General features: G+C 45.2%; 1 protein-coding gene across 2 annotated transcripts in view; it reads right to left on the bottom strand.

Annotated features, from left to right (window-relative positions):
* Nucleotides 1-1,515: 1,515 nt before the first annotated feature.
* Nucleotides 1,516-26,725, bottom strand: part of gdpd2 (glycerophosphodiester phosphodiesterase domain containing 2) — an 84,950-nt gene continuing 59,740 nt past the window's right edge. For both annotated transcript variants that reach the window (XM_067997062.1, XM_067997063.1), the window contains exons 12-16: nucleotides 25,649-25,794; nucleotides 24,703-24,850; nucleotides 23,189-23,271; nucleotides 8,818-8,843; nucleotides 1,516-1,721 (exon numbers count right to left, since the gene is read on the bottom strand). In XM_067997062.1, the coding sequence (XP_067853163.1) occupies nucleotides 1,681-1,721; nucleotides 8,818-8,843; nucleotides 23,189-23,271; nucleotides 24,703-24,850; nucleotides 25,649-25,794 (444 nt within the window). In that variant the 3' untranslated portion in view covers nucleotides 1,516-1,680. The remainder of the gene's footprint in view (nucleotides 1,722-8,817; nucleotides 8,844-23,188; nucleotides 23,272-24,702; nucleotides 24,851-25,648; nucleotides 25,795-26,725) is intronic.

The following is a 26,725-nucleotide window of genomic DNA, read 5'->3' as shown; positions in this document are numbered from 1 at the left end:
TGCCGGGTCTTTGAAAGAGCTGTCTAATTAGCCCCACTCCCCTGCTCTTTCCCCATAGCCCTGCAAATTTTTCCCCTTCAAGTATTTATCCAATTCCCTTTTGAAAGTTACTATTGAATCTGCTTCAACCACCCTTTCAGGCAGTGCATTCCAGATCATAACAACTCGCTGCATAAATTTTTTTTCTTCATGTCGCCCCTGGTTCTTTTGCCAATTCCCTTAAATCTGTGTCCTCTGGTTACTGACCCTTCTGCCACAGGAAACAGTTTCTCTTTATATACTCCACCAAAACCCTTCATGATTTTAAACACCTCTATCAAATCTCCCCTTAACCTTCTCTGCTCTGAGGAGAACAACTCAAGTTTCTCCAGTCCCTCCACATAACTGAAGTCTTTCATCCCTGGTACCATTGTAGTAAATCTCCTCTGCATCCTCTCTAAGGCCTTGACATCCTTCCTGAAGTGTGGTGCCCAGAATTGGCCCCAATAATCTGGGGTCTAACCAGTGTTTTATAAAAGTTTAGCATAACTTCTTTGCTTTTGAACTCTGAGACAAGGATCCCATATGCCTTATTTAACAACCTCCTCAACTTGTCCTGCTACCTTCAAAGACTTGTGTACGCACATCCCCCAGGTCTCCCTATTCCTGCACCCCCTTTAAAATTGTACCATTTAGTTTATACTGCCTCTCCTCACTCTTTCTACCAAAATGAATCACTTCACACTTCTCTGCGTTAAATTTTAACTGCCATGTGTCTGCCCATTTCAACAGTCTGTCTATGTCTTCCTGAAGTCTGTTACTATCCTCCTCACTGTTTACTACATCTCTGAGTTTCGTGTCATCTGCAGACTTTGAAATTATGCCCTGTATACCCAAATTCAGATTATTAACACCGAGGGGGTAGTGGCGGGGGGTGGGGGGGGGGGGGGGCACCAGTGGGCAGGGTGTTGGGACTGTAACCTATACAGTTACAGGTTACAGTGTAGACTTCCCTCAGTCTGAAAAAATTGCCATTCACTACTACTCTCTGCTTTCTGTCCCGTAGCCAATTTTGTATCCACGCAGCAACTGCCACTTTAATCCCATGGGCTTCAATTTTTGCTAACAAGTCTATTATGTGGTACTTTATCAAACGTCTTTTGAAAGTCGATTTACACAACTTCAACCGCACTACTCTCATTAATCCTCTCCGTTATTTTGTCAACCATGAGGATTCAACTATTGGCTGAGTTAGGGATATGCTACCAGGGAGGAAGGTGGAGTGGCTATATTATGGATACATATCATGCAGGGAGGTGGACAGATAGTGCTATCAGGAAGGGAGGAGGCTCCATCTGCATTGGGGTATAATATCAGGGAGGGAAATGGATCCTGCTGAGTTGGGGTGCACTTGTATGAGCGAGAAGGGACTGAATAACTTAGGGATCTGCTTTCAGGTAGGTAACAGGGCCCAGATTTTAGGATTTAAAAACAACAATACACATTTTATTTTAGAAACTACACCCTGAGATGAGATGCAGGTACATTTCATTTATTTTTAAACAAAGTATTCAAAAAATGTAGGCACAATTTTCCATTGACCTCTACTGTCACCCTCAGAGGCCACCATAATCAGTCCCTGTGACGTCATGCGATCAAGGAATTATATCAGTACAGGGAAATGTTGCCTCCAAAGCTTAGTTACAGTACAGTGTCCTCATCATATTCTTCCACCTTAAATTCTGCAATAGAGAAACAATAAACAAATTATGAAAGGGTAAGGAGTTTTTTGGCAGAAACCAAACAGAACAGCTTCACGAGAAAGTTGGAGAAGGTTCTGGCTTATCCATGACTTGATGCTGGACAAGCAATCTGGTCGTATAGTGGTGGCCATGAAGTCAAGGATGATGGCAGAAAAGGTAAAGTTGGCTGTTGTCAGCATTCACAAAGAAACTGACCCCATGCCTACAGATAATGCATACCTGATGAACTAAGAATTAAAGGCAATTATTGAGGACTAATTGAAGACGTAATCTAGATACTATAACCAGTCCATTATAGAGAGACAGAACCTGCTCATTGCAGAGGAGGATTTAACATTGTCCTCATCCAGTGGTGGCTCCATGTATTGTCCTTGTTGCAGAGCAAATTTATACAGCATACCACTATCATATGGGACACTCGTGGGTTGTATTGCAGGATGTCTTCAGACTTATTCAAGCTTTGGAATCATTACTTGCGGACCCCAATGGTCTGCCTGATGAGGGCTCTAGTTGACCCATAGAACTGATTGTAATGCAGTTTGGCCGCTGAATATGACTTCTTGAGAGGAGTCATGAACCAAGTATGTAGGGGATTGTCCTTGTCCACAAGTAGCCAGCCTCTCACACTGTGCAGGGACAAAGAGTGGGGTTGGGGAGTGGTGGAGGAGTGTTACAATATAAAATCATCATGGCAGCTTCCAAGAAAGTGGGCACAGACCTCCATGATATGCTGCTAATGATCATACTCTAGTTCCACATTAATGGAGTGGAAGCCCTTGTGATTCATGAAGGCAGTGGGCTTATGCGAAGAAGCCAGTAGAGCAACATGGGTGCAGTTGAGAATCCCTACGTGGTCAGTTTTCAGTAAAATATTAAAATGTCTACGTGGCAAAGAAGCAGAATGCAAAATGGTTAGAAAGTGTTAATTAGTTAGTAACTGAGATTGGTACAGGTGGCCTGGCCTCCTGCTGGGCCATATGTTTGCGTAGTCAGCAGGTTTGCATGGTCTTAGCAATGTAGAGTCTTTGATGTGATTCAAGGACTGGTCTGAATGTCTCCATGTTTATGGCAGATCAATATAGGTAACGAGCTTAGCCAAAGTTGAAAGACATTCCAGGTTGGGAGATAAGGAACAGAAGGAACAGGGAAGAACATTCCAAGTTGGAAGGTGAGGAAGTATCCCCTTTGATGTCTAACAGCAGCATGATCAGCACATGGACGATTTATGATTGGCCGGAAATAATGTAACCTCGCATGGCAACCTATGCCCGGCTTATGATTGGTGTTGACCCTCGTTAAGTATGTTCCAACCCTATTGATTTGTATAAAAACGTGTGGATCTCTGTATGTTTTTGTTCTTGCTCTGCCAGCATAGAGGGACTCTATCAGGAGTCCAAATCAATGCTGCAGACTAAGAACCCTGCTATTAAAGTTGTGTTGAACTTTAAAATGTATTCGACTTCAGTTTTTACTGAACCAGACTGAGGGGAAAGAATCCGGATCGTCACAGTCAATGACACCCTTCACTTGGTGGAACCTTGCAATCTATGTAAAACCCAGAACCCTATCCTGCTGCTTTCAGTTATCCATAGGGAAAGTGACGAATGTGTTTGCTGTAGTAAACATGGCATCGGTCACCTGCTAAATGCAAGCATGAGCTGCAGACTGACTGATGTTATCGATGCCCTGTGTGGCAGACTGGAAGGAGCTGCAGGCAAAGAAGTTCAGGGTTGCAGCTAACTTGACTGTAACAGGCAATGCAGTGCTAGTTGTGGCAGCTGGTTGCAGCTGACATTGCAGGAGGCGACACAACTCTACCACAGTCTCCCCAGAGAAACAAAGCCTCCTTTTGCACTGCTCCTCAGAGAACTGCAGGTACATTGTCCTGGGCTTATAAATTCTGTTGAAAGGGTAGGGATTCCTGTGAGCATGACTCCTTCTATTTGGTCTCTCTGCAGCTGTTTGCTTCTTACTCCTGCTGCTGCTGCTCCTTTAACCAGAATGGAATTGCTAGAAGGATCCCAAGAAGAAAGAAGTGCATTGCTAGAAGCCTCCTTAAGAGTTCAGAATATTCTACAGCAACTAAAAGCACTTTGAAATCATCCAAATAGCAAAAAAGCACTATATAATACATGCAAAATGTTCTAGTATTTTACCTGCAGCAGCTGAGGATCCCTTTAAATATTGCTCTAAATGACCACCTCCCAACTTGTTATGCCCATGGTTTGTGGGCAGGAACAGGTGGTAGCAACACATGCAGAGACAAAAATTGCACTGGAGAGATCATAACTACATCATCTGACACGGATTTAAATTTACTAATGAGGCCCCTACCTGTTTCCGGCAGAAGCTCTAGCTGTATAGATTGAGGTTTAGCTGAAAATCGGAGTGGGTGGACAACAATTGATAAGTAAAAGCTTCAATTCTACTTGCAATTTTGGTCCCGCTACTGCCCCTATTTAAAGGTAGAAATGGGGCAGTAGGGACACGAATATTACTCCCCCATCTCTGCGGCCTTGCTGGCTCCTCTTCGCAGCTGGAAAATCTGCTGTTTACTCTTTAAAGTGCTTATTGTGCTCATAATTTATCTATTAAGTAAAAATTACTCAGCAGATATATTATTTGCAATTTGAGCACTTTGAAAAGTGAACAACAGGCTTCCCAACTTCAAAGAACAGTCGGCCAGCACGGGGCTACAGTTGCAAAAAGCCAGAAGGGGGTAGATTGAGGGGAGGGGTGTAGGCTGATTGAAAGGAGCAAGTAATAGGGAAAGGGTGAGGGCAAGTATGTAAAAAGAAAAAGATTAGTGAAGTCTCTTACAGTCAGAAACAGGAGAATTTATAATGGGGAACAAGGAAATAGCAGAGCAATTAAACAAATACTTTGGTTCTATATTCCCGTAAGAGGACACAAATAACTTCCCAGAAATGCTAGGGAACCAAGGGACCAGTGAGAAGGAGGAATTAAAGGAAATTAGTATTAGTAAAAAAATAGTGCTGGAGAAATTAATGGAACTGAAAGCCGATAAATGCCCAGGACCTGATAATCTGCATCCCAGAGTACTAAAAGAGGTAGCCATGGAAATATTGGATGCATTGGTTGTCATCTTCCAAAATTCTATAGATTATCGAACAGTTCCTGCAGATTGGACAGTGGCAAATGTAACCCCACTATTTAAAAAAGGAGGGAGAGAAAACAGGGAAATACAGACTAACATCAGTAGTAGGGAAAATGCTAGAGTCTATTATAAAGGATGTGATAACAGGATACTTAGAAAATATCAACGGGATTAGACAAAGTCAACATGGATTTATAAAAGGAAAATCATGTTTGACAAACCTACTGGAGTTTTTTGAGGATGTAACTGGTAGAATAGATAAGGGAGAACCAGTGGATGTGGTTTATTTAGATTTTCAGAAGGCCTTTGATAAAGTCCCACATAAGAGGTTAGTGTGCAAAATTAAAGCACATGGGATTGGGGGTAATATACTGGCATGGATTGAAAATTGGTTAACAGACAGAAAACAGAGAGTAGGAACAAATGGGTCTTTTTCGGGGTGGCAGGCAGTGACTAGTGGGGTACCGCAGGGATCAGTGCTTGGGCCCCAGCTATTCACAATATATATCAATGATTTGGATGAAGGAACCAAATGTAATATTTCCAAGTTTGCTGACGACACATAACTAGGTGGGACCGTGAGTTGTGAGGAGGATGCAGAGGCTTCAAGGCGATTTAGACAAGTTGAGTGAGAGGGCAAATACACGGCAGATGCAGTATAATGTGGATAAATGTGAAGTTATCCACTTCAGAAGGAAAAATACAAAGGCAGAGTATTATTTAAATGGTGAAAGATTGGGGAATGTTGATGTACAAAGGGACCTGGGTGTCCTTGTACACCAGTCACTGAAAGCAAACATGCAGGTGCAGCAAGCAGTTAGGAAGGCAAATGGTATGTTGGTCTTCATTGCAAGAGGATTTGAGTACAGGAGCAAGGATGTCTTACTGCAGTTATACAGGGCCTTGGTGAGACCACACCTGGAGTATTGTGTACAGTTTTCGTCTCCTTACCTAAGAAAGGATATACTTGCCATAGAGGGAGTGCAGCGAAGGTTCACCAAACTGATTCCTGGGATGGCAGGACTGTCATATGAGGAGAGATTGGGTCAACTTGGCCTGTATTCACTCAAGTTTAGAAGAATGAGAGGGGATCTCATTGAAACATATAAAATTGTGACAGGGCTAGACAGACTGGATGCAGGTAGGATGTTTCCCCTGGCTGGGGAGGTCCAGAACGAGGGGTCACAGTCTCAGGATACAGGGTAGGACATTTAGAACTGAGATGAGGAGAAATTTCTTCACTCAGAGGGTGGTGAACCTGTCGAATTTTCTACCACAGAAAGCTGTGGAGGCCAAGTCACTGAATATATTTAAGAAAGAGCTAGATAGATTTCTAGACACAAAAGGCATCAAGAGGTATGGAGAGAGGAGCGGGAATATGGTATTGAGGTAGAGGATCAGCCATGATCATATTGCATGGTGGAGCAGGCTCGAAGGGCCGAATGGCCTACTCCTGCTCCTATTTTCTATGTTTCTATGGCAGGAGATTACGGGTGATGGTGATGGGGGAGAAAGGGGAAGGAAGAGAAATACGTTGAGGGGAGAGGGGAAAAGGAGAGAGGAACAAGGAAATGGTGAGGGTTCCGAGGAGCACCTGTGAAGTTAGGGGAGAGTGAAATGGAGGTCAGGGGCAACAGTGAGGGGAGGGAAAGAAGATGGAAATGGTGATGGAAGAGAGGGCATGAAGAAGGGAAGCTAAATAAGCATATGGGGGGCCTAGATAGATTGGATAGGAAGGACCTATTTTCCTTAGCCGAGAGGTCAATGACCAGGGGCATAGAATTAAAGTGATTGGTAGAAGGATTAAAGGGGAACTGGGGAAAAATATTTAGAGGGGAGCTGAGGAAAAATTTTTTGCTTTTGATGGCCCAATCACCATAACTTTATGTCACGTACCATTATGATCACAGCACTACCTACAAGTGCAATACTTTGAAGTGTTGCCACTAAGCAGCATTTTTACTATATAATAGATAATACAACTGTTGGAATATTGGGTAAAGCTGCAGATTAAGATACGACACATTAATGTACCACTGCATATGTAATTAACTCTTTTCATATATCCTACATGAGGCCATTGGGTTTCAGTTTTCACAGGAAAACAAACTTAATGGCAGAATGTGATCTCAAACACCTATAAATATCCTGAAAACTAATCTAACAAAAATGACTTTAGCTTATTCACTTGTCTTGATGCAGTAGAATCATAGAAAGGTTACAGCACAGAAGGAGGCCATTTGGCCCGTCGAGTCCCTGCTGGCTCTATGCAAGCGCAATCCAGCTAGTCCCGCCCTATCCCCGTAGCTCTGCAATTTTTTTCCTTTCAAGTACTTATCCAGTTCCCTTTTGAAAGCCATGATTGAATCTGCCTCCGCCTCCCACCCTAAAGTGCGGTGCTCAGAACTGGACACAATACTCCAGTTATGGTCGAACCAGTGTATTATAAAGGTTCATCATGACTTCTTTGCTTTTGTACTCTATGCCTCTATTTATAAAGCCCAAAATCCTGTATGCTTTCTTAACCACTTTCTCAACCTGCCCTGCCACCTTCAATGATTTGTGCACATATATCCCCAGATCTCTCTGTTCCTGTACCCCTTTCAGAATTGTGCCCCCTAGTTTATATTGCCTCTCCTCGTTCTTCCCATGCCACCAGCCTCTCTATATCCTCTTGAAGTCTATCACTATCCTCCTCACTGTTCACTACACTTGCAAGTTTTGTGTTATCTGCAAATTTGGAAATTGTGCCATGTACACCCAAGTCCAAGTCATTAATATATATATCAAGAAAAGCAGTGGTCCTAGTACTGACCCTTGGGGAACACCACTGTACACAGTGGTCTTGGTCATAGGCCTTTCTTTATTCAGAGCTGTTTTTCAGCTGTTCATTGCTTTTTGAGCTTTTTTGAAGTTGTTTGTCAGCTTTTCCGAGTTTTGTAGGTTGGCACATATGAGGGCGATTGTTACAGATGCTGAGATAGCTCTACCTCCACAGCCAACTCTTGCTCTTTCTTGATCAGCAGAAGAAAACTCATGGCCATGTGGATTGTGAAGAGAACAAGAGAAATACAGAAAAAGAGAGACAAAGAAAGTCAAGAACAAGAGAAAGACAGGGGAAGGGATAAGAAAGAGGAGAGAAGAATATATTAATGCCACTTGGTGAGTACATGAAGCTCCTTTGGTGGGAAAGCTTACTGCTTTTGGCCTGATACATGTTTCTGACATGAGTCGAAGCATCAGGTATATAGCTTGTGACTGAAAATCTCACACCTAGGATTTACCCTATTTTGACAGTCCTGTACAGCCAAAATGTATGTTACACAATGAGAAATGCATTATTTTATGAGGTGAGAACAAGGTTCATCGGGATACCATTCACCAGGCTTACAGGTTGGAATCTAATCAAAGAATTTTGGTGGTTTATATATTGAATAACAGATAGCTGGGAGTGATTTACAGACTGGAATCTAATGGAGAGATTTGAATGGATTTTATGCAGAGTAACGTACACCAGGAATGAGTTATAGGATGGAATATAATCGAGTGCTTCAATAGTTTGCATATGGAGTAATGAATACTAGGGAGTGCGTTTCAGGCTGAAATCTAACAAGGATCAAACTAAGAGTAAATTCCATGATCCCGAGTTCCCAGTGGGCAAGCCACACTTGATGGGAGCACAGGTTAAAGATAGGGCTACAGCACGAGCTCTGACTTTCTGGCCTCCGCTCCCTGTGAGCTTGGCTCCCTAGTGGGAGTATAGGGAGCTTGAGCTGAAATCGAATCATGGCTTTCTGTTGGTTGGTTTATATATATATATATATATATATGGAACAATAAATGCCCAAGATTATCAAACTGGAGATTAACTGAGGAGCATTCCATTTGGGAAATGATAGGCATGAATAGTGCCCACAGTACCAAGCTGTGCCACCCTACCATAAAAAAATATTTTACCTTCTTGCTTCTTTCTGTGTCTTGACCTGCGAAAGAATAATGAGATGTTAATCCTTTAGCACCTAAACAACATCGATAGGCATAAAGCACGCAAGTCTTGCACAAGGACTGGTTTCATGAACACCTCTCTCCCCCCTGATATTACTCAATTTGAATTTCAACAGCTCTCTCTATGGATCAATGTGCAAATGTACCATGCAAACCAAGAAGGTCCAGGGTCTGTACTGAGTAAGCTGATTTCAACTGGAATGGTGGTAGGGACGCTACAGTTGACTCAGCACCCATGGAGTCAGATAAAGAAAATCTGATTTGATCACTATCCAGTGATTGCTGCTGGAAAGTGGATGTTTACTGAGGACAGAATTGGGTTTGGCTGAGATTCACAATATGAATGAACAAACTGCCAACACTCATTTCTAGGCTCCCAAATGAAGAATGGCTGCTTGGGCAAGTTATTGGAGGGCACCCATGAGCTGTACTCCAGAAAGAATCAGGACCTGCAGGAGAGGATGGGAGAAAATTGGAAATTAAATACTCAAATTGAATTGCCCTATGGACAGGGAAGAAACTTCTTCCAGTACACAATACAGCTGCAATGGAGGAGAGGGGGAGTCAGTGAGTGGGGGGCTGTGGCACTGTGAGTTAGAGAACCAAGGCATGGTGCTGTTCAGTGTATGAAGTCCATGTTCGCTGACATCCAATATCAACCTGATGGGTGCAGGGGTGCATTGGGGTTCCGCAGTCTCTTTGCAAAGGAGGGGGAGAAATTAAACATATGGGGCTCGATTTTCGCACCCGCTATCGGATGCGTTCGTGGCGGGGGGGGGCGGGGGTTGCAAAAATCTAGGATTCCCGGGGCGGGTCTGGAGCCCGGCTCCAACCCACCCACTTCCGGGTTCCCCAGTGACCCGCTGACATGCGCACGCAGCCCCCGCATGTGGGACTCCCGCCGGCAATTAAAGCCGGCGGGGTGCCACTTAAAGTACTTAAACAGGTACTTCAGGTCATTTACAGACCTGATTGACCTAATATTTTAGGAGGGCTGGGATTTTGAAATGAACTGAGACTGTTTCCCGTACTGGGGGAAACACTCCCAGTTCAAATGGACGTGTTGCAGCCATCAGCCTGTGGCAGCTGCAAAGGTCCATTTGACAGGTGGGGGGGGGGGGGGGAGACCCTCACTCATTGCAGGAGGCCACTCTCACTTTGGAGAAAGTTTGGCCTCCACCACCCTCCTCCTAACAATAAAATTCACAAACTTGCACACTTACCCCGGTGTCCAGACACATGTACCTACCTTGTGGACCCCCTCAAATGTACATCTTCCGGATGGGGGCCGCCGTAGCTGCAGTCATGACCTCCTCAGAGGACGAACAGCATCACCAGCCTCGCCGGCCACGCCGTCGTCCTCTGACACGTGGAGCCCCACAACACAGTACTGTGACACATCCACCTGCACAGCAGGAGGGAGGGCAACGGCAGAGAGAGATGCGTCGCAGAAGGCACTGCGCTCGCCACAGGGTCTACAGACTGAGGCTCAGCTTCCTGGACCTCTCTGAGCAGCAGTGCACACGGAGGCTCAGAGTCACTCGACATGTAGTCGTGGACATCTGCAGCCTCCTTCATGCCGAGCTGCTCCCGGCTGGCCCGAGCACCATCTTCTTACCTGTCGCTGTCAAAGTCACCAGTGCCCTCAACAACTTCTCCTCCGCATCCTTCCAGGGTGCCTCCGGGGACATCTCAGTCGTCTGCACAAAAGAGCCCTGCAAATACACCTACACCCACTCTGCAGTGACACAATGGGTGGCATCAGTTGTGGGTCTTCATAGTGATCCTCAGGAAAGGGCATTATTGCACAAACCAGACAAGATTCACAATGACGTGGCAGTAGTGGTGACAATATAATATGTTATGTGAGTTGATCAGAAATTGAATATAGGTAAACACCATGACAAACCCTCAAAACACCCTTGTGCATCCCCTTCATGCTCACGACACGTTTGCCTTACGCTGCCTACTGCACATATGTGATGCATGCCCTGTGGCTGCAGCACAGGTAGTGGCAGGTTGAGTGAGGCTGACCGTAAAAGAGATGCATGAGAGGGTGAGTATGACATAGAGTCATGAGATTGTATGAGGATTGGGTTGAGTGGTAGTGGTGGGATGAGTACTGGTGAGGTGAGTAAGTGCAGGTAAGATGAGGATGAGCTTTGAGTGGGTGTGAGGGGTGATGTGATAGAGTAGTGTTGGCAGTGCAGAAGGAGATGAGGGGTGGGGGCGGTGATGTGGCAGACGGAGGGGAGGGGAATGAGTAAGTGTACTCACTTCGGCTGACCTACTTAGGTGATTGAAGTGCCTCCTGCACTGTATGCAGGTGCGCGATTTGTTGGTGGTGCTGGTGACCTCCTCTGCCACCTCGAGCCAGGCCTTCTTGGTGGCAGAGATAGGCTGCTTCCTCCCGCCCGCCAGGGGGAAGATCTCCGTCCTCCCCCTCCTCCTCACCCCATCCAATGATACCTGGAGTGATGCATCATTAAACCTGGGAGCAGCCTTCCCCCTGGGCTGCTCCATGCTGTAATTTTTCCTATTTCCTGCAGCATCAGTCAGTGGAGGACTGCCCCTTTAAATAGGGCTCCTCCAGCTGACAGACCTTGCTGCGCATGCGCAGTCCGCCCGCCACGCAGCTTACCAGCGGGAAACCCGGAAGCACAGGTAAGTGGCTCCAATTAGCCTGCGATTCCGTGCGGAGCACACTGATTTCACCGGGCGCGTTACCCACGCGCCCAGTCGACCCCCGCTGAGAACCCGCCGCCCTTCTAATATCGAGCCCATGGACCCTGAATTTCCATGGAATTCTCCAGATCTCCTGCTGTAACTTCTGCGACAGATCAGCAGAACCCCCAGACAAATGGCATAAACAGCCATTTTTAGCCGTTTCTCCGGGAGTTCTGCTGAACTCCCATGGAAATTACAGACGGCAAAGTTCAATCATTTACATCTTGTGTCTGATGGCAAAGATAAGAGTGGCATCTTTGGAGTTTCCTAGTCCAAAGTTTCCTAACCAGTTTCCTAACTCACTCTTCTAGAGGAAATGTAGCCCAAGGATAGGAGCAGTACAGCAGAAAGATAAGGGAAAAAAAGATTGATCTGTTCATCGAAGAAAACAAAACTCAAAATAAAAAATACGGGTTAGTAGAGGGCATCCACACAGGAATGTACAAGACTGGGCGATACTTGCCAGTCCCGGTGTCTAGGAAATATATTCTAGGATAACTTTCCTACTCCTCTATCAAATTTTTCTCCAGGTACTAATCCTGTTACAATCAATCTCCTCTGCCACACTTAGCAGTCCTTTCCATCCATTTACCACCCTCTGTGCAAAGTCGTTAAATTTATTTGTGCAGCAATGAATACTCTGTGCTTATTGTCTGCATGTGCAATGAACTTTGTCACTCTCAGGAATAACGGAGGGAGATAACGATATATCACCTGTCAGGGGCAGTAGCAGCTATAATGCTTTATATTGCTAGGATTAATATGTAATTTATTTCCTTATAAACATCTGTGTTTTGTGACTGATACAAATGATGATCAGGGTTCAAACCTCACTGTATCGGAACAGAGAGAGCTAGCACAGTGGATATGGATTCCCACCTGTAATTGCTCACACCAGTTCCCCCACTGGCCCAATGGGTAAATGCACTGGCCAGTGTAGAACTCAACTGTACAGACCAGAAGGTTCCAGGTTTGATTTCTGGTCTATGCTGAGTTTGCTGAATTCAGCTACGGCAGCAACTATGACTCTAAATTGGCCTTAGTATCTCTATGTTAAGGAAGAGGAAAATTATTCAGGTTTCCTGTTCCTGATTGCTATTCAATGATCCCTGCTGAGAAGTATGTGTGCACCCGTGTGTTGGCTGAGACGAGAATCTGGCTTGGTGCCCCACAATGGAATAACTTGTCACCATTCACATGAAGAATGGCCACTTTGTTGAGGTACCAGAAGGTGGCTGGTGCCCCAGCAAAAAGTCAACAACTCCTGGAGATAAGGAGAAGAGAATTCTGGAAAGCCATTCCCCACATACTGAGTTCTCAATCTCCTCAGTGCCACCAGTGAAAGAATCAAGTGCAGAGAGTGAGATTCCACACAGAAGGAAAGATGAGATGGAGAGTCATCTCTCCCTGCAGCCAATCCCACATGCCTCTCAGCAGACTACCAAAAAGCTGCATTGGTGGAGACTGGGGAACAAGTTACTTGCCCACCTCTCACTGATAACTGTTTACAATTGGAGGTGGCACTGCGGAATACTGTAGGAAATATTAGGAGTGAATTAGATAGGAGAGGGTTAGAACTCCATTTTGTTTGTTATTTAAGGATCTGAAAAAACAGAACTATACTATGGTATAGAGAATGCTGGCACGGATGGTGAGAAAATGGCCAAATCTATGGCACTTAAACGAACAAGAAACTAACTGGCTGGATATACCACAGAGGCACAGGAGGAATAATATTGATGTTTGTGTTATACGAAATTAAGGGCTTGTAATCCGTGAGGAAGATTACAGAAAGACATAGACAGGTTAGCAGAGTGGGCAGATAGGTGGCAATTGCAGTTTTCTGCACTGAAATGTTAAGTACATTTTGGGAAAAAGAACATTGAAAGCAAATATCCTAAATTGTTAGATTTAACAGATTGGAAGAATAGAGAGATCTGGGGCTGCAGAGCTCTAAAAGTGGGAGTACAGGTAGAAAACACCTCAACAAAGGCAAATGGGATTTTATTTGTATTACATAAGGATATTGAATATAAAAGCAAGGAAGTGATATTGATAGAGAAATCACAATTGCGATCCCAAAGATGCCATTGTAGAAGGGATGAGAGGGCAAAAATGGAAGTCAGAAAGCACAAAGGTAGATGTTGAAACGTAGAAACATAGAAAATAGGAGCAGAAGTAGGCCATTCGGCCCTTCGAGCCTGCTCCGCCATTCAATATGATCATGGCTGATCCTCTATCTCAATACCATATTCCCGCTCTCTCCCCATACCCCTTGATGCCCTTTGTGTCTGGAAATCTATCTATCTCCTTCTTAAATATATTCAGTGACTTGGCCTCCGCAGTCTTCTGTGGTAGAGAATTCCACAGGTTCACCACCCTCAGAGTGAAGAAATTTCTCCTCATCTCAGTCCTAAATTTCCTATCCCGTATCCTGAGACCGCGTTCTAGACATCTCAGCCAGGGAAAAAATCCTCCCTGCATCTAGTCTGTCTAGCCTTGTCAGAATTTTATACGTTTCAATGAGATCCCCTCTCATTCTTCTAAACTCTAGTGAATACAGGCCGAGTCGACCCAATCTCTCCTCATACGACAGTCCTGTCATCCCAGGAATCAGTAGAACCATAGAAAAGATACAGCACAGGAGGGGGCCCTTCGGCCCATCGTGTCCGTGCCGGCTCAAAGAACAACCAGGTGCCCATTCTAATCCCACCTTCCAGCACCCGGTCCGTAGCCCTGCAGTTTACAGTACTTTAGGTGCAGGTCCAGGAACTTTTTAAAACAGTTGAGGGTCCCTGCCTCTACCACTAATTCGGGCAGCGAATTCCATACACCCACCACCCTCTGGGTAAAAAGATTTTTCCTCATATCCCCTCTAATCCTTCCGCCAATCAGCTTAAATCTATGTCCTCTAGTTCTTGAACTCTCCACTAGGGGAAACAGGTACTTCCTGTCTACTCTATCTGAGCCCCTCATAATTTTGTACACGTCATTCAAGTCTCCCGTCAGTCTGGTGAATCTTCACTGCACTCCCTCTTTGGAAGTATATCCTTTCTTAGGTAAGGAGACCAAGGGGCCAATTTTCGGGTGACGGAGCGGGTGCATTGGGGGCCGGGGGTTCCGAAAATTGCTAAAATGCCAAGCGGGTTTGGAGCCCGGCTCCAACCTGCTGACTTCCGGGTTTCCCAGTGACGCGTCCGGGTGCACGTGCGCCTCCTGAATGCGGGAGTCCCACCGTCAATTAAAGCCGGCGGGATGATAATTTGCATAGTTTCTCCGATAGTTGAGGTACTTAAACTACTTGATTGGCTAGACGTTTTGGCAGAGGTGCGATTTTGAAGGATCCGCAGCATGTTTCCCGTGCCGTGGGAAACACTCTCTGTTGCAACAGACGTGTTTCAGCCAGCAGCCAGTGGGAGATGCAAATGCTTATTTTGACAGGCGGGGAGAAAACGTCATTTATTGCAGCAGGGCACTCTGTCACTTCAGACAAAGTTTTGGCTGCAAGATTTAAAAGCAGAACCACAAAGATGATAATCTCCGGATTATTTTCTGAGCCACGAGCAAATTGGCACAGGGTAAATCAGATCAGAGCAATGAATGAGTGGCTCAAAGAGTGGTGTGGGAGAAGTGGGTTTTGATTCATGAGGCACTGGCACCAGTACTGGGGAAAGAGGGAGCTGTTCCGTTGGGATGGGCTTCACCTGAACCATGCTGGGACCAGTGTTCTGGCAAACCGAATAACAAGGGCGTTAGAGAAGGCTTTAAACTAAATAGAGGGGAGGAGGGCTCAGGTGGGGCAAAGCTTAGATTGATAAAGAGAAAAGACAAGGAAGTAGTACAGGAAAGTGATGGGGGTAATGATAAGCAGAGTGTGTCAGAAAGGGACAGAGCATACAAACATCAGAGTGCACTAGCAAATGGGGTAGGAAAGAATAGTAAAAAAACAAATTTAAAGGTTCTTTATATGAATGCGCGCAGCATTCGTAATAAGATAGATGAATTGACGGCACAAATAGAAAGAAATGGGTATGATCTCGTGGCCATTACAAAGACGTGGTTCAAGGTGACCAAGGTTGGGAGCTAAATATTAAGGGTTATTTAATATTTCGGAAGGATAGGAAAAAAGGTAAAGGTGGTGGGGTAGCTCTGTTAATAAAGGATGAAATTGGTATAATAGTGAGAAATGATCTTGGCTCAGAAGATCAAGATGTTGAATCAATTTGGGTGGAAGTAAGAAATAGCAAGGGAAAGAGGTAATGCAATAATCATGGGTGATTTTAACTTTCACATAGATTGGACAAATCAAATTGGCAAAAATAGCCCTGAGGAGGAGTTCGTAAAGTGTATTAGGGACTGTTTCTTACACCAATACGTCACGGAACCAACCAGGGAACAGGCCATTTTGGATCTGGTAAGGGTAATGAAACAGGATTAATTAATGATCTCAAAGTAAAGGATCCCTTGGGAAGCAGTGATCATAACATGACAGAATTTCACATCCAGTTTGAGAGCGAGGATCTTGGGTCTGAAACTACTGTATTAAACTTAAATAAGGGCAATTATAAAGGAATGAGGGCGGAATTGGCTAAAGTGGACTGGGTAAACAGATTAGATGGTATGATGGTGGATAAGCAGTGGCAAATATTTATTTAAAATTTTTGACTCACAACAAAAATATATCCCTGTGAGGAGGAAAGACTCCACAAAAAGGGTGAACCAACCATGGCTAACTAAGGAAGTCAAGGATGATATCAGGTTAAAAGAAAAAGCATACAACATGGCAAAGGTTACTGGTAAGCCCGAAGATTGGGAAAACTTTAAAAACCAGCAAAGGATGATTAAAAGAATAATAAAGAGGGAGAAAATAAATTATGAGTGTAAACTAGCAAGAAATATAAAAACTGATAGTAAAAGCTTCTACAACTATATAAAAAGGAAGAGGGTAGCTAAAGTAAACATTGGTCCCTTAGAGGATGAGACTGGGGAAATAATAATGGAAAACAAGGAAATGGCAGAGGAATTGAACAGATATTTTGTATCCGTCTTCACAGTAGAAGACACTAATAACGTACCAATAATAGTCGAAAATCAAGGGGAGGGAGGAACTAAAAACAATCACTATCACTAGAGAAAAAGTACTAGGTAAATTAATGGGTCTAAAAGCTGACAAGTCCCCTGGACCTGTTGGCTTGCATCCGAGGGTCTTAAAGGAAGTGGCAACAGAGATAGTGGATGCATTGGTTGTAATCTTCCAGAATTCACTAGATTCTGGAAAGGTCCCAGCGGATTGGAAAACCGCAAACGTAACACCCCTGTTCAAGAAGGGAATGAATCAGAAAGCAGGTAAGTATAGACGAGTTAGCCTAATATCTGTCATTGGGAAAATGCTAGAATCCATTATTAAGTAAGTAGTAGCAGGACATTTGGAGACTCATAATACAATCAAGGAGAGTCAACATGGTTTTATGAAGGGGAAATCATGTCTCACAAATTTATTGGCGTTCTTTGAGGAAGTAATGAGCAGGGTGGATAAAGGGGAACCAATGGATGCAGTATATTTGGATTTCCAAAAGGCATTCAATAAGGTGCCACATAAAAGATTACTGCACAAGATAAGAGCTCATGGTGTTGGGGGTAATATACTGGCATGGATAGAGGATTGGCTAACTAACAGAAAACAAAGAGTCGGGATAAAAGGGTCATTTTCAAAATGGCCATCTGTAACTAGTGGGGTGCCGCAGGGATCAGTGCTGGGGCCTCAACTATTTACAATATATATCAATGATGTGGATGAAGGAACAGAGTGTCTTGTGGTGAAATTTGCTGATGATACAAAGATAGGTGGAAAAGCAAGTTGTGATGAGGACACAAAGTGTCTGCAAAGGAATATTGACAGGTTAAGCGAATGGGCAAAAATTTGGCAGATGGAATATAATGTGGGAAAATGTGAAGTCATCCACTTTGGGAGGAAAACTAAAAAAGCAAAATATTATTTGAATGGAGAAATACTACAAAATGCTGCGGTACAGAGGGATCTGGGTTTCCTCGTACATGAAACACAAAAAGTCAACATACAGGTCCAGCAGGTAATCCGGAAAGCAAATGGAATATTGGCCTTTATTTTTAGGGGGATACAGTATAAAATCAGGGAAGTCATGCTACAACTATACAGAGTGCTGGTGAGACCACACCTGGAGTACTGCGTACAGTTCTGGTGCCCTTATTTAAGGAAGGACATACTTGCATTGGAGGCAGTTCAGAGAAGGTTCACAAGGTTGATTCTGGGTATGGAAGGATTGTCTTATGAGGAAAGATTGAACAGGTTGGGTCTATACTCATTGGAGTTTAGAAGAATGAGAGGAGATCTTATTGAAACGTACAAGATTCTGAGGGGACTCGATAGGGTAGATGCTGAGAGGATGTTACCCCTCATAGGGGAATCTAAAACTAGGGGGCATAGTCTCAGAATAAGGGGTCGCCTGTTTAAGACGGAAATGAGGAGGAATTTCTTCTCCCAGAGGGTCGTGAATCTTTGGAATTCTTTACCCAATAAGCTGTGGAGGCTGAGTCATTGAATACATTCAAGGCTGAGTTAGACAAATTTTTGATCAGCAAGGGAGTCAAAGGATATGGGGGAAAGGGCAGGAAAGTGGATTTGAGGTAAAAATCAGATCAGCCATGATCTCATAAAATGGCGGAGCAGGCTCGAGGGGCCGAATGGCCTACTCCTGCTCCTATCTCTTATGGTCTTATGGTCTATTAAGACCTTTGAGTTTTCACTCAAGATTCTTACTTTCCACCCAAAACTCTGCTGTGCAAAATTATTTAAGTACTTTGTGGACCCCCTCAAACTCACACTGTCAGGATGGGGGGCACGCTATGGCTGCATTCACCACTTCATCTGAGGACGAGCAACATCACCAGTCTCGCCAGGCATAGCATCCACCTCCACCACGTGGAGCTCCGTAACACAGTGCTGCACCACAGGCACCTGCACAAGAACATGGAGGACAACAACAGAGAAAGCAACGTTGCAGGAGGCACTACCCTCGCAACAGGGTCTACAGACCGAGGCTCAGTTTCCTGGACCTCTCTGAGCAGCAGTTCATACGGAGGCTCAGAGTCAGTCGCCAGGTAGTCGCAAACATCTGCAGCCTCCTTTATGCCGATCTGCTCACGGCTGGGCTGAGCATCATCTCCTTACTGTCAAAGTCACCACTGCCTTCAACTTCTTTGCCTCTAGATCATTCCAGGGTGCCACCGGGGACATCGCCGGGGTCTCTCAGTCTTCTGTACACAAGTGCATAAGGCAGGTCACCGATGGCTTGTTTCACAGGGCCTCGCACTACGTCAATTTCCCTATGGACGACCTCAGCCAGATAGAGAGGGCAGTGGGATTCCGCGCTGTGGCTGGCTTCCCATGGGTGCAGGATGTAATCGATTGCAACCATATGGCAATACAAGCACCTCCACACGAGCCAGGACTGCAGGACTGTTCATCAACAGGAAGGGCTAGCACTCCATCAACACTCAGCTCATTTGTGACCACCGCAAGAGATTCCTTCACGTGTGCGCCAGATACCCTGGCAGCTACCACGATTCCTTCATCCTCTGGGAGTCCAACATCCCGCCCCTCTTCCACGCACCCAACACCTGTAAGGGCTGGCTCTTCGGGGACAAGGGCTAGCCTCTGCACATGTGGCTCATGACACCTCTGAGGAACCCTACCACCAAGCAACAACGTCGATATAACGACAGCCACATCACTGCCAGGTGTACAATTGCGCATGCTATAGGGCTGCTCAAGATGCGCTTCAGGTGCCTTGATCGATCTGGGGGAGCGCTTAAATACGCACCAAACAGAGTGGGACGCATTATAGTCGTGTGTTATGCCCAGCACAACATGGCACAACAAAGAGGGGTGCTGCTTGAGGAGGCCCCATCCACATCTGCCACCCACTTTGAGGCGGAGGCGGAGGAGGAGAAGGAGGAGCAGGAGCAGCCCATGGGCAGAACAGCGGCTCATCTGGCTGCTTGTGAGGCTAGGGAGTCACTGATATGTGAACAGTTCTCCTAACATCAAACAGTGCGAAGAGTCCAGTCCTCACCACCTGGATAGAGCAGCGGCCACACCAGCGTCACCCCCCACCCCGCACAAAACAGTCCTGCAACTACACATACACCCATTGTAGAGTGACCCAATGGAAGGCATCAAGTGTGGGCATTCATGGTGAACCTCATAAAAGGGCCTTATTACACAAGCCAGTCAAGCATGGCCAAGACGTGGCAGTAGTGGTGACAATAATAATATTTAATGTGAGTTTAACAAAAAGCAAATATAAATAAAAAACATACCAACCATCAAACACCCTTGTGCATCCCCTTCGTGCTTCCAAAATCTTCGCCTTTTGCTTCCGACTACTTCTACGTGGTGCCTCCCCTGTGGCTGCAGCAGAGGTAGTGGCAGGTTGCTCTTGTTCATGCCTTGACCGACTAGATGCTTTGGGCCTACGCCCTCTGGGTTTCGGTGCCCATGAGGGCCCCTCCAAAGACTGCTCCACCTGCACCTGTGCAGGGGCAGACTCGGCCACCTGGAGAGGAGGCAGCATTGTGGGTACTGGTTGAGAGGGGGCAACGGGTGAGACATAGGGGCGCTTTGAGTGGCGTCCCCACTTCAATGTCCCCTTTCGCCATCATCCCTCCCCTGTGCTAGGCCCACACCACTCCTACCACTCTGCTGGACAACAGTTTGGAGGACATGTGTGAAGCCTTGTAAGGCCAGTGCTGATGTATCTGCCTGCCTGTTTAAGGCGGCGGAGTGTTGTTCACCGAGTCCGAACAGCCGTTGACGGGGCCTGAATGGACTCATTTGTGAGCTGTGCTTAAAGCTCCATGGAGACTAGCCTTCCCTCCTTCGCAGACATTCCCGCACTTACCCGCGACACTATCTCAGAGATGCCCTCACGTCCCTGTGAAAGTATCTCAGAGATTCCCTCCCGTACCTGTGCCACCATTCCACTCATGCAGGAATTGGACTCCTCCATCCTCTGTGCGATTATGGAGAGTGCGCGTGGCATCTGTTCCAGCACCTCACAAATGTGTTGCTGCCCCTCGATCATTCTCCTTTTAAAGGATGGCCCCCAGGGTTCAGCATCTGTGTCCAGCTGAGCAGAGCCTGGAGAGGAATGCTCCCACCGACGCGGACTCTCCACAGTTGCCCCTGCCAATGGTGTCTGCTCGTGCTCACGTGTGTGGTAACTCATCATGTGCGACCCCAACTAACTGCGGACTGGGACCCACTGAGGTGTGTGTATCTGCGCTGGCGGATGGCTTGCTCAGATATGACAGTGCACCCTCAAGAGGCCAGCAGGTCCTCTGAAGAATCGTCCTCCACTGTCACAGTGGTCGCTGAAGGCCCTGTAAGAGAACAGAAGGTAATATTAAGCATGATCACAGATGTGTCATGTTGCAATGAGCATACTGAGGTGCTGAAGATGGCAAGGCATGTTAACATCAATTCATATTGTGTGTGCTGAATGTTAAAGTTCTGTCACCAGACGTTTGGCGGGTGCCAGTCTCGGTGTCCCTGACGGACAGGCACTCGAGGGTGCGGCTCAGCTCCGGCGCCTCCTGCTCCGCGTCTGTGAGGATGACTATCTGTTGCGGCCCCCCTCCAGTCCTCGCCCTTTCCCGTGCATTCTGGGCTCTCCAATAAGGGGAGAAAGTACAGACGCGTGAGTGAGTGATGGTGACGTGGTCAACCGATGAATGCATTAGTTTGGGTGCGGCTGACCATGAAAGAGATGCATCAGTGGGTGAGTATGAGACAGAGCCATGACATTGTATGAGAATTGGGTTGAGTGGTAGTGGTGGGATGAGTATTAGGGAGGTGAGTAAGTGCAGGTAAGTTGAGGATGAGGTTTGATTGGGTGTGAGGAGAGATGTAATAGAGTATTGTTGGCAGTGCAGAATGAGTTGGGGGGTGGGGGTGGTGATGTGGAAGACGGAATGTGGGAGAATGAGTAAGTGTACTCACTTTAGCTGACCTAGTTAGGTCATTGAAACGCTTCCTGCACTGGATCCAGGTGCGGGAGATGTTGCTGCTGCTGGTCACCTCCTCTGCCACCTCAAGCCAGGCCTTCTTGGTGGCAGAGGCAGGCCACTTCCTCCTGTCCGCCGGGTAGAAGACATCCCTCCTCCTCCTCACCCCATCCAGTAGCACCTGGAGTGAGGCATCACTAAATCTAGGAGCAGCCTTTTCCCTGTGCTGCTCCATTGTGCTGTGTGGGTGTTTGCTCCAGGAGCAGCCATTGAAGGACTGCCCCTTTAAGTAAAGCTCCTCCAGCTGACAGCCTGTGATGTGGTTGCGCAGTCCGCCCGCTGCACAGCTCTCGGACGGCAAACCCGGAAGCCACGTTAAGTGGCTCCAATTGACCTGCAATCGCGTGGGAAAGGGATAGATTTTATTGGGCAGGTTACCCACGCGCCCAATTGCCCACCCCGCTGCCATCCCGCCTCCCCGCTAATATCGGGGCCCAAAACTGCACACAATGCTCCAGGTGTGGTCTCACCAAGGCCCTATATAACTGCAGTAAGACATCCTTGCTCCTGTATTCAAATCTTCTTGCAATGAAGGCCAACATACCATTTGCCTTTCTAACTGCTTGCTGCACCTGCATGTTTGCTTTCAGTGACTGGTGTACAAGGACACCTAGGTCCCTTTGCACATCAACATTTCCCAATCTATCACCATTTAAATAATACTCTGCCTTTCTGTTTTCCTTACAAAGTGGATAACTTCACATTTATCCACATTATACTGCATCTGCCATGTATTTGCCCACTCACTCAACTTGTCTAAATCGCCTTGAAGCCTCTTTGCATCCTCCTCACAACTCACAATCCCACCTAGTTTTGTGTCGTCAGCAAACTTGGAAATATTACATTTGGTTCCCTCATCCAAATCATTGATATATATTGTGAATAGCTGGGACCCAAGCACTGATCCCTGCGGTACCCCACTAGCCACCCCGAAAAAGATCCATTTATTCCTACTCTCTGTTTCCTGTCTGTTAACTAATTTTCAATCCATGCCGGTATATTATCCCCAATCCCATGTGCTTTAATTTTGCACACTAACCTCTTATGTGGGAGTAATGATAAGCATTTGTTCAATTGCTCTGCCATTTCCTTGTTCTCCATTATAAATTCTCCCTTTTCTGACTGTATGGGACCTACATTTGTCTTCACTAATCTTTTTCTTTTTACATACTTGTAGAAGCTTTTACAATCCACTTTTATGTTCCTTGCAAGTTTACTGAAGCAGTAGTTCATAGTGAAAATCAAAGTTGAAAAACAGGACTCCCAAAATTCCCAGCTGTGGCCCTGTAATTTTGGGATTTCCAGCTACTTATCTTGTTTTTAAGAAGTGTTTGCACTTGGGATTTGAATTTCACAATCTTGGAGGCTTAGTTTCGATATACACATTAATCATTCTGATAGAGACCTCTGGGAGCATTCATTGATCCCGTTTACTGCCTCAAGGTTAACATTTCTAGTGTGGCTGCAGGCTAGTATAAATAGTATTCCTTACCTTTGTATAAGAAATATTAGGAGAATCAGCAGAAAAGATATAATATCAGTGATTATCCATATTGCTAAATAGATGCCAGGAGGCTGCAAACAAAATGTGACAAAAGTAAACAGAAGTGAATAAAATTTGCTTAGAATTAATGTAACTAAAATCCTGGGAGAGAGGAAGAGCCTGTTCTGGTCACAGTAGGGCAGTAGCAGGTGGCAATTATCAATGCCAACACTGAACAGCAGAGCAAAGCTGTAGAACGTCTGCTTCCCATTCACTCCAGAGTTAACTGGAGGGATCCTTTACAGCAATATACAGAACGAATAAAACTGGACACGCTTGGTGAATATGATAAAAGCAGGTGAATACTGGACACCCAGGATAGATTTTCAACTTATCTTCCGGGCATAAAACTGGTGTTGCAGGTTGGCCACTTGTTATAGAAACCACCCTATTTTAATATCCATTGATTTCAAGGAAAATGAAAATTGGGCAGTTGTATCATGGGCGGCCGATCCACAATGCCATTTTTACCCTCGGGCAGCAAGTTGAAAATGTACCCCCCCCATCAATGTAAATATTAAACACATCAACTCAAATTTTGCACGGTCCTGTGTCGCTTGTAGCTGGCAGACATTGTAAAATCACGCCTCAAATTGTTGAAGAAATCTTTAATTAATGTTATAAGTCTATCATGGATTCCAAGCACCATGGTTCTAAGCACAGCTGCAATGTGGAGCTAAGCAGTTAAACAAAGGTCATGACCTGAAACGTTAACCCTATGTTTCTCTCTCCACAAATGCTGCCTGACCCGTTGAGTGTTTCCAACATTTTCTGTTTTTATTTCATTCTATACCACCTCCACTTTGTTAGATAGCATTTGCAGGCATTTTATAATTAATTGATCTCCTCTGGGATCGATTACTTTTTTCTTGGTAGCTTTCCCAGAAGCATTTCCCAAGGCCTCAGAAATTCTCATGCCAGCTCTCACTGAGGCCCTCTGAGCAACAGAATGGGTGGAACTTCCCAGGGAAGCCTGGGAACTCCCTCATACATGGTCTCTTGATATTTGAGGGGGGGGGGGGGGCAGGTGTAATATCTACCCATTACCTCCTCTCACTGAAATTTAAAAAGCAAATGTAAATGGGCTGGAATCCCAGTGTAACCAGGATCCACCCCAATTCCTGGTCCTCTCTAGGCAGAAATCTTGCTTTTTGCCTTTGCGACCCTAAGAATTTCAGGGCAGGTATCTTCTTATCTGATCAGTTACCAGATGAAATAATCTGGTCTGCTCCATCACAGACAGCATGCCTTTGTTCTCAGCTAGCAGTCTTGAGAAAAAAAGTTTAATTTTACTACTAGGAAGTTCAGGAAAATCATTTGTCTATCGCTTAAATATGTTATGTAATTCAAGAATAAATGAAGAAACATATAATTTGAGCCAGGGCCGACCTTGCTCCGTCTCACACCTCCCACCCTAGATCTACAGGGTCTATCATTTTCACAGGTTTGAAGGTCTCACTTACAATGTGCCAAATAGGTTCATGCATCTTCTTCAAGATATGACAGGCGTTGGTTGTGACAGACTTCACATTGGCGCACCACAGTATGGAGAACAGCCAACGTTCATTGACAACATAAACGTTTGTTGTGATGTTTTCCGCTGCATAGTTCCTGAAGGTACATGGTAATGTGACAAAAGGTTTAAATCAAATACTTCCAATGAGATGACAAATTACCCTGGTCCAGAGGCTCAGATCCTCAGTTCATGGCAGGACTCTGACTCTCATTAGAACTAAAATTCTTTTTCTGACACCATCCAGTGGACAGCCTTGGAAACACAAAAGTTGCCATCACTTAGCTAGACCTCCATATATATATAAAGGAACACAAAATCTGCTGCAGCTGCACCTTCTGTCTCAATCTAAAGGGTCCAGGCAGAATACCAACAGCAAACCTTCTCACATGCACCTTCTGTGCAACCCTCTCCAAGGAAGTGTCATTGCCTGATCCTTGTGCACGAAAGTTCAACCAGAAAGTTAACTGTTGCTCAATGAACCAGGCTTGTATCAGACTATGGCAAATCCATAATGTGCCACTGGTATCCCAGTACAATAGCACTGAAGTTCCTCTGGAGGGCTATTGGGGGTGAATTGAGGAGAGGCTTACTTGTAAGTACTTGTAGGGCATAGATAGTGCCACATCAGCAGTATTATGTATTGGAAGCAATGATACAATATCGTACTCCTGTTGCAAAGGATGATCTTGTAAAAATCACATTGTACTCTGGAAGCACATGACAGGAATTCAGGCAATCCTGAATAGAAAATCATGCCACTGAATTCCTGATATGTGTACCTGGAGCATGATTTCATAAAATTACCCCGAGAATGAGCCACAAAGAACTTCACCAATGCATCCTTAATGAAATGTATCAAACTGCATAATTAGTGATGATGGCCAGCAACTCACCTGATCTCCCTGTAGCTGATATTGCTATAGAGAACGTTGATGGTGTGAATGTTCTCCCTGCGCAGTGTTTCTGGGTCAAGTTTGTCTCCCAGAACCTGGTGGAAACCACTGGGGGTGCTTTTCTTGTTGTCGGGCAGCCACAGGATCTACAAGGAACCAAGAATACAAAGACTATTCAGAAAGGAGCATATTCGCTCATACATTCTGTGTGTTACTCTTATCCATGGATTTGAGTCTCCAGAAATGTTTGTAGCTCTAACTCTTCTGTATCCTACAATTCTTCATTGTGTATCCCCTGCGTCTCCTCTATAATCCACTGTCCCCCAGTGATTCCTCTATATCCTAATGCCTCCAGTGTGTATCCACTATATCCAACTATCCATCCTTTATTAATCTTATTTTCTGAGTGCATTATAAGTATCCATAAGTGGGATAATTCGGGTCCTTCATGGTTCTCTCACTTGCTGAAAAGCGACCTGATTTTACCTTTTTACATGAAACAGTTGTTTTAGACAGCTCCAGGTCCATTGAGCCAGAGGTCATGATCGAAAAATTAGACTTGCATCCAAAACAGGTGGCAAGTCAGTGAACAATTTGTTTTGCACGGCTGGCCTTAGGCCCAAGCCAAATTCAGCATTGGGCCTCATTTGAATGAAACAGGCGAGTTGTGGATGCCACTCGGGAGAGCGGGGCATGCCTGGGCTGGCAGCAGGCTCCAGTAATTTTGTGGAGCCAGAAGGAGCACTCCTGCTCCTCCTGGCTCCGTGGAAATGTAACTTTAAAGAAAAATCTGATAAGCGGACCTCATGTCCACTATGAACTAGAGTGTACATTAGTGTTCAATATCTAATTAAATGATAGCATGACCCAGTGATTATAACATAGACTCCTTGTTCCAGATACTATCATCTTGCATGCACTGCCACATGTATTCTCTTGTGTCTGGGAGGTGGAATGAAAAGCAGTTTAGTGAGACAAAACATGATTATAATCCTACAAACTTTTTTTTACATATAAAAAATGCTGTTTTCTATTCAGTTACATCTATTTCCTACTGTTCCCTGTATTAAAAACAAT

This window comes from Heptranchias perlo, chromosome 15, assembly GCF_035084215.1.
Source record: "Heptranchias perlo isolate sHepPer1 chromosome 15, sHepPer1.hap1, whole genome shotgun sequence".
Lineage (NCBI taxonomy): Eukaryota > Metazoa > Chordata > Chondrichthyes > Hexanchiformes > Hexanchidae > Heptranchias > Heptranchias perlo.
This window is presented reverse-complemented; position numbering and strand designations above follow the sequence as displayed.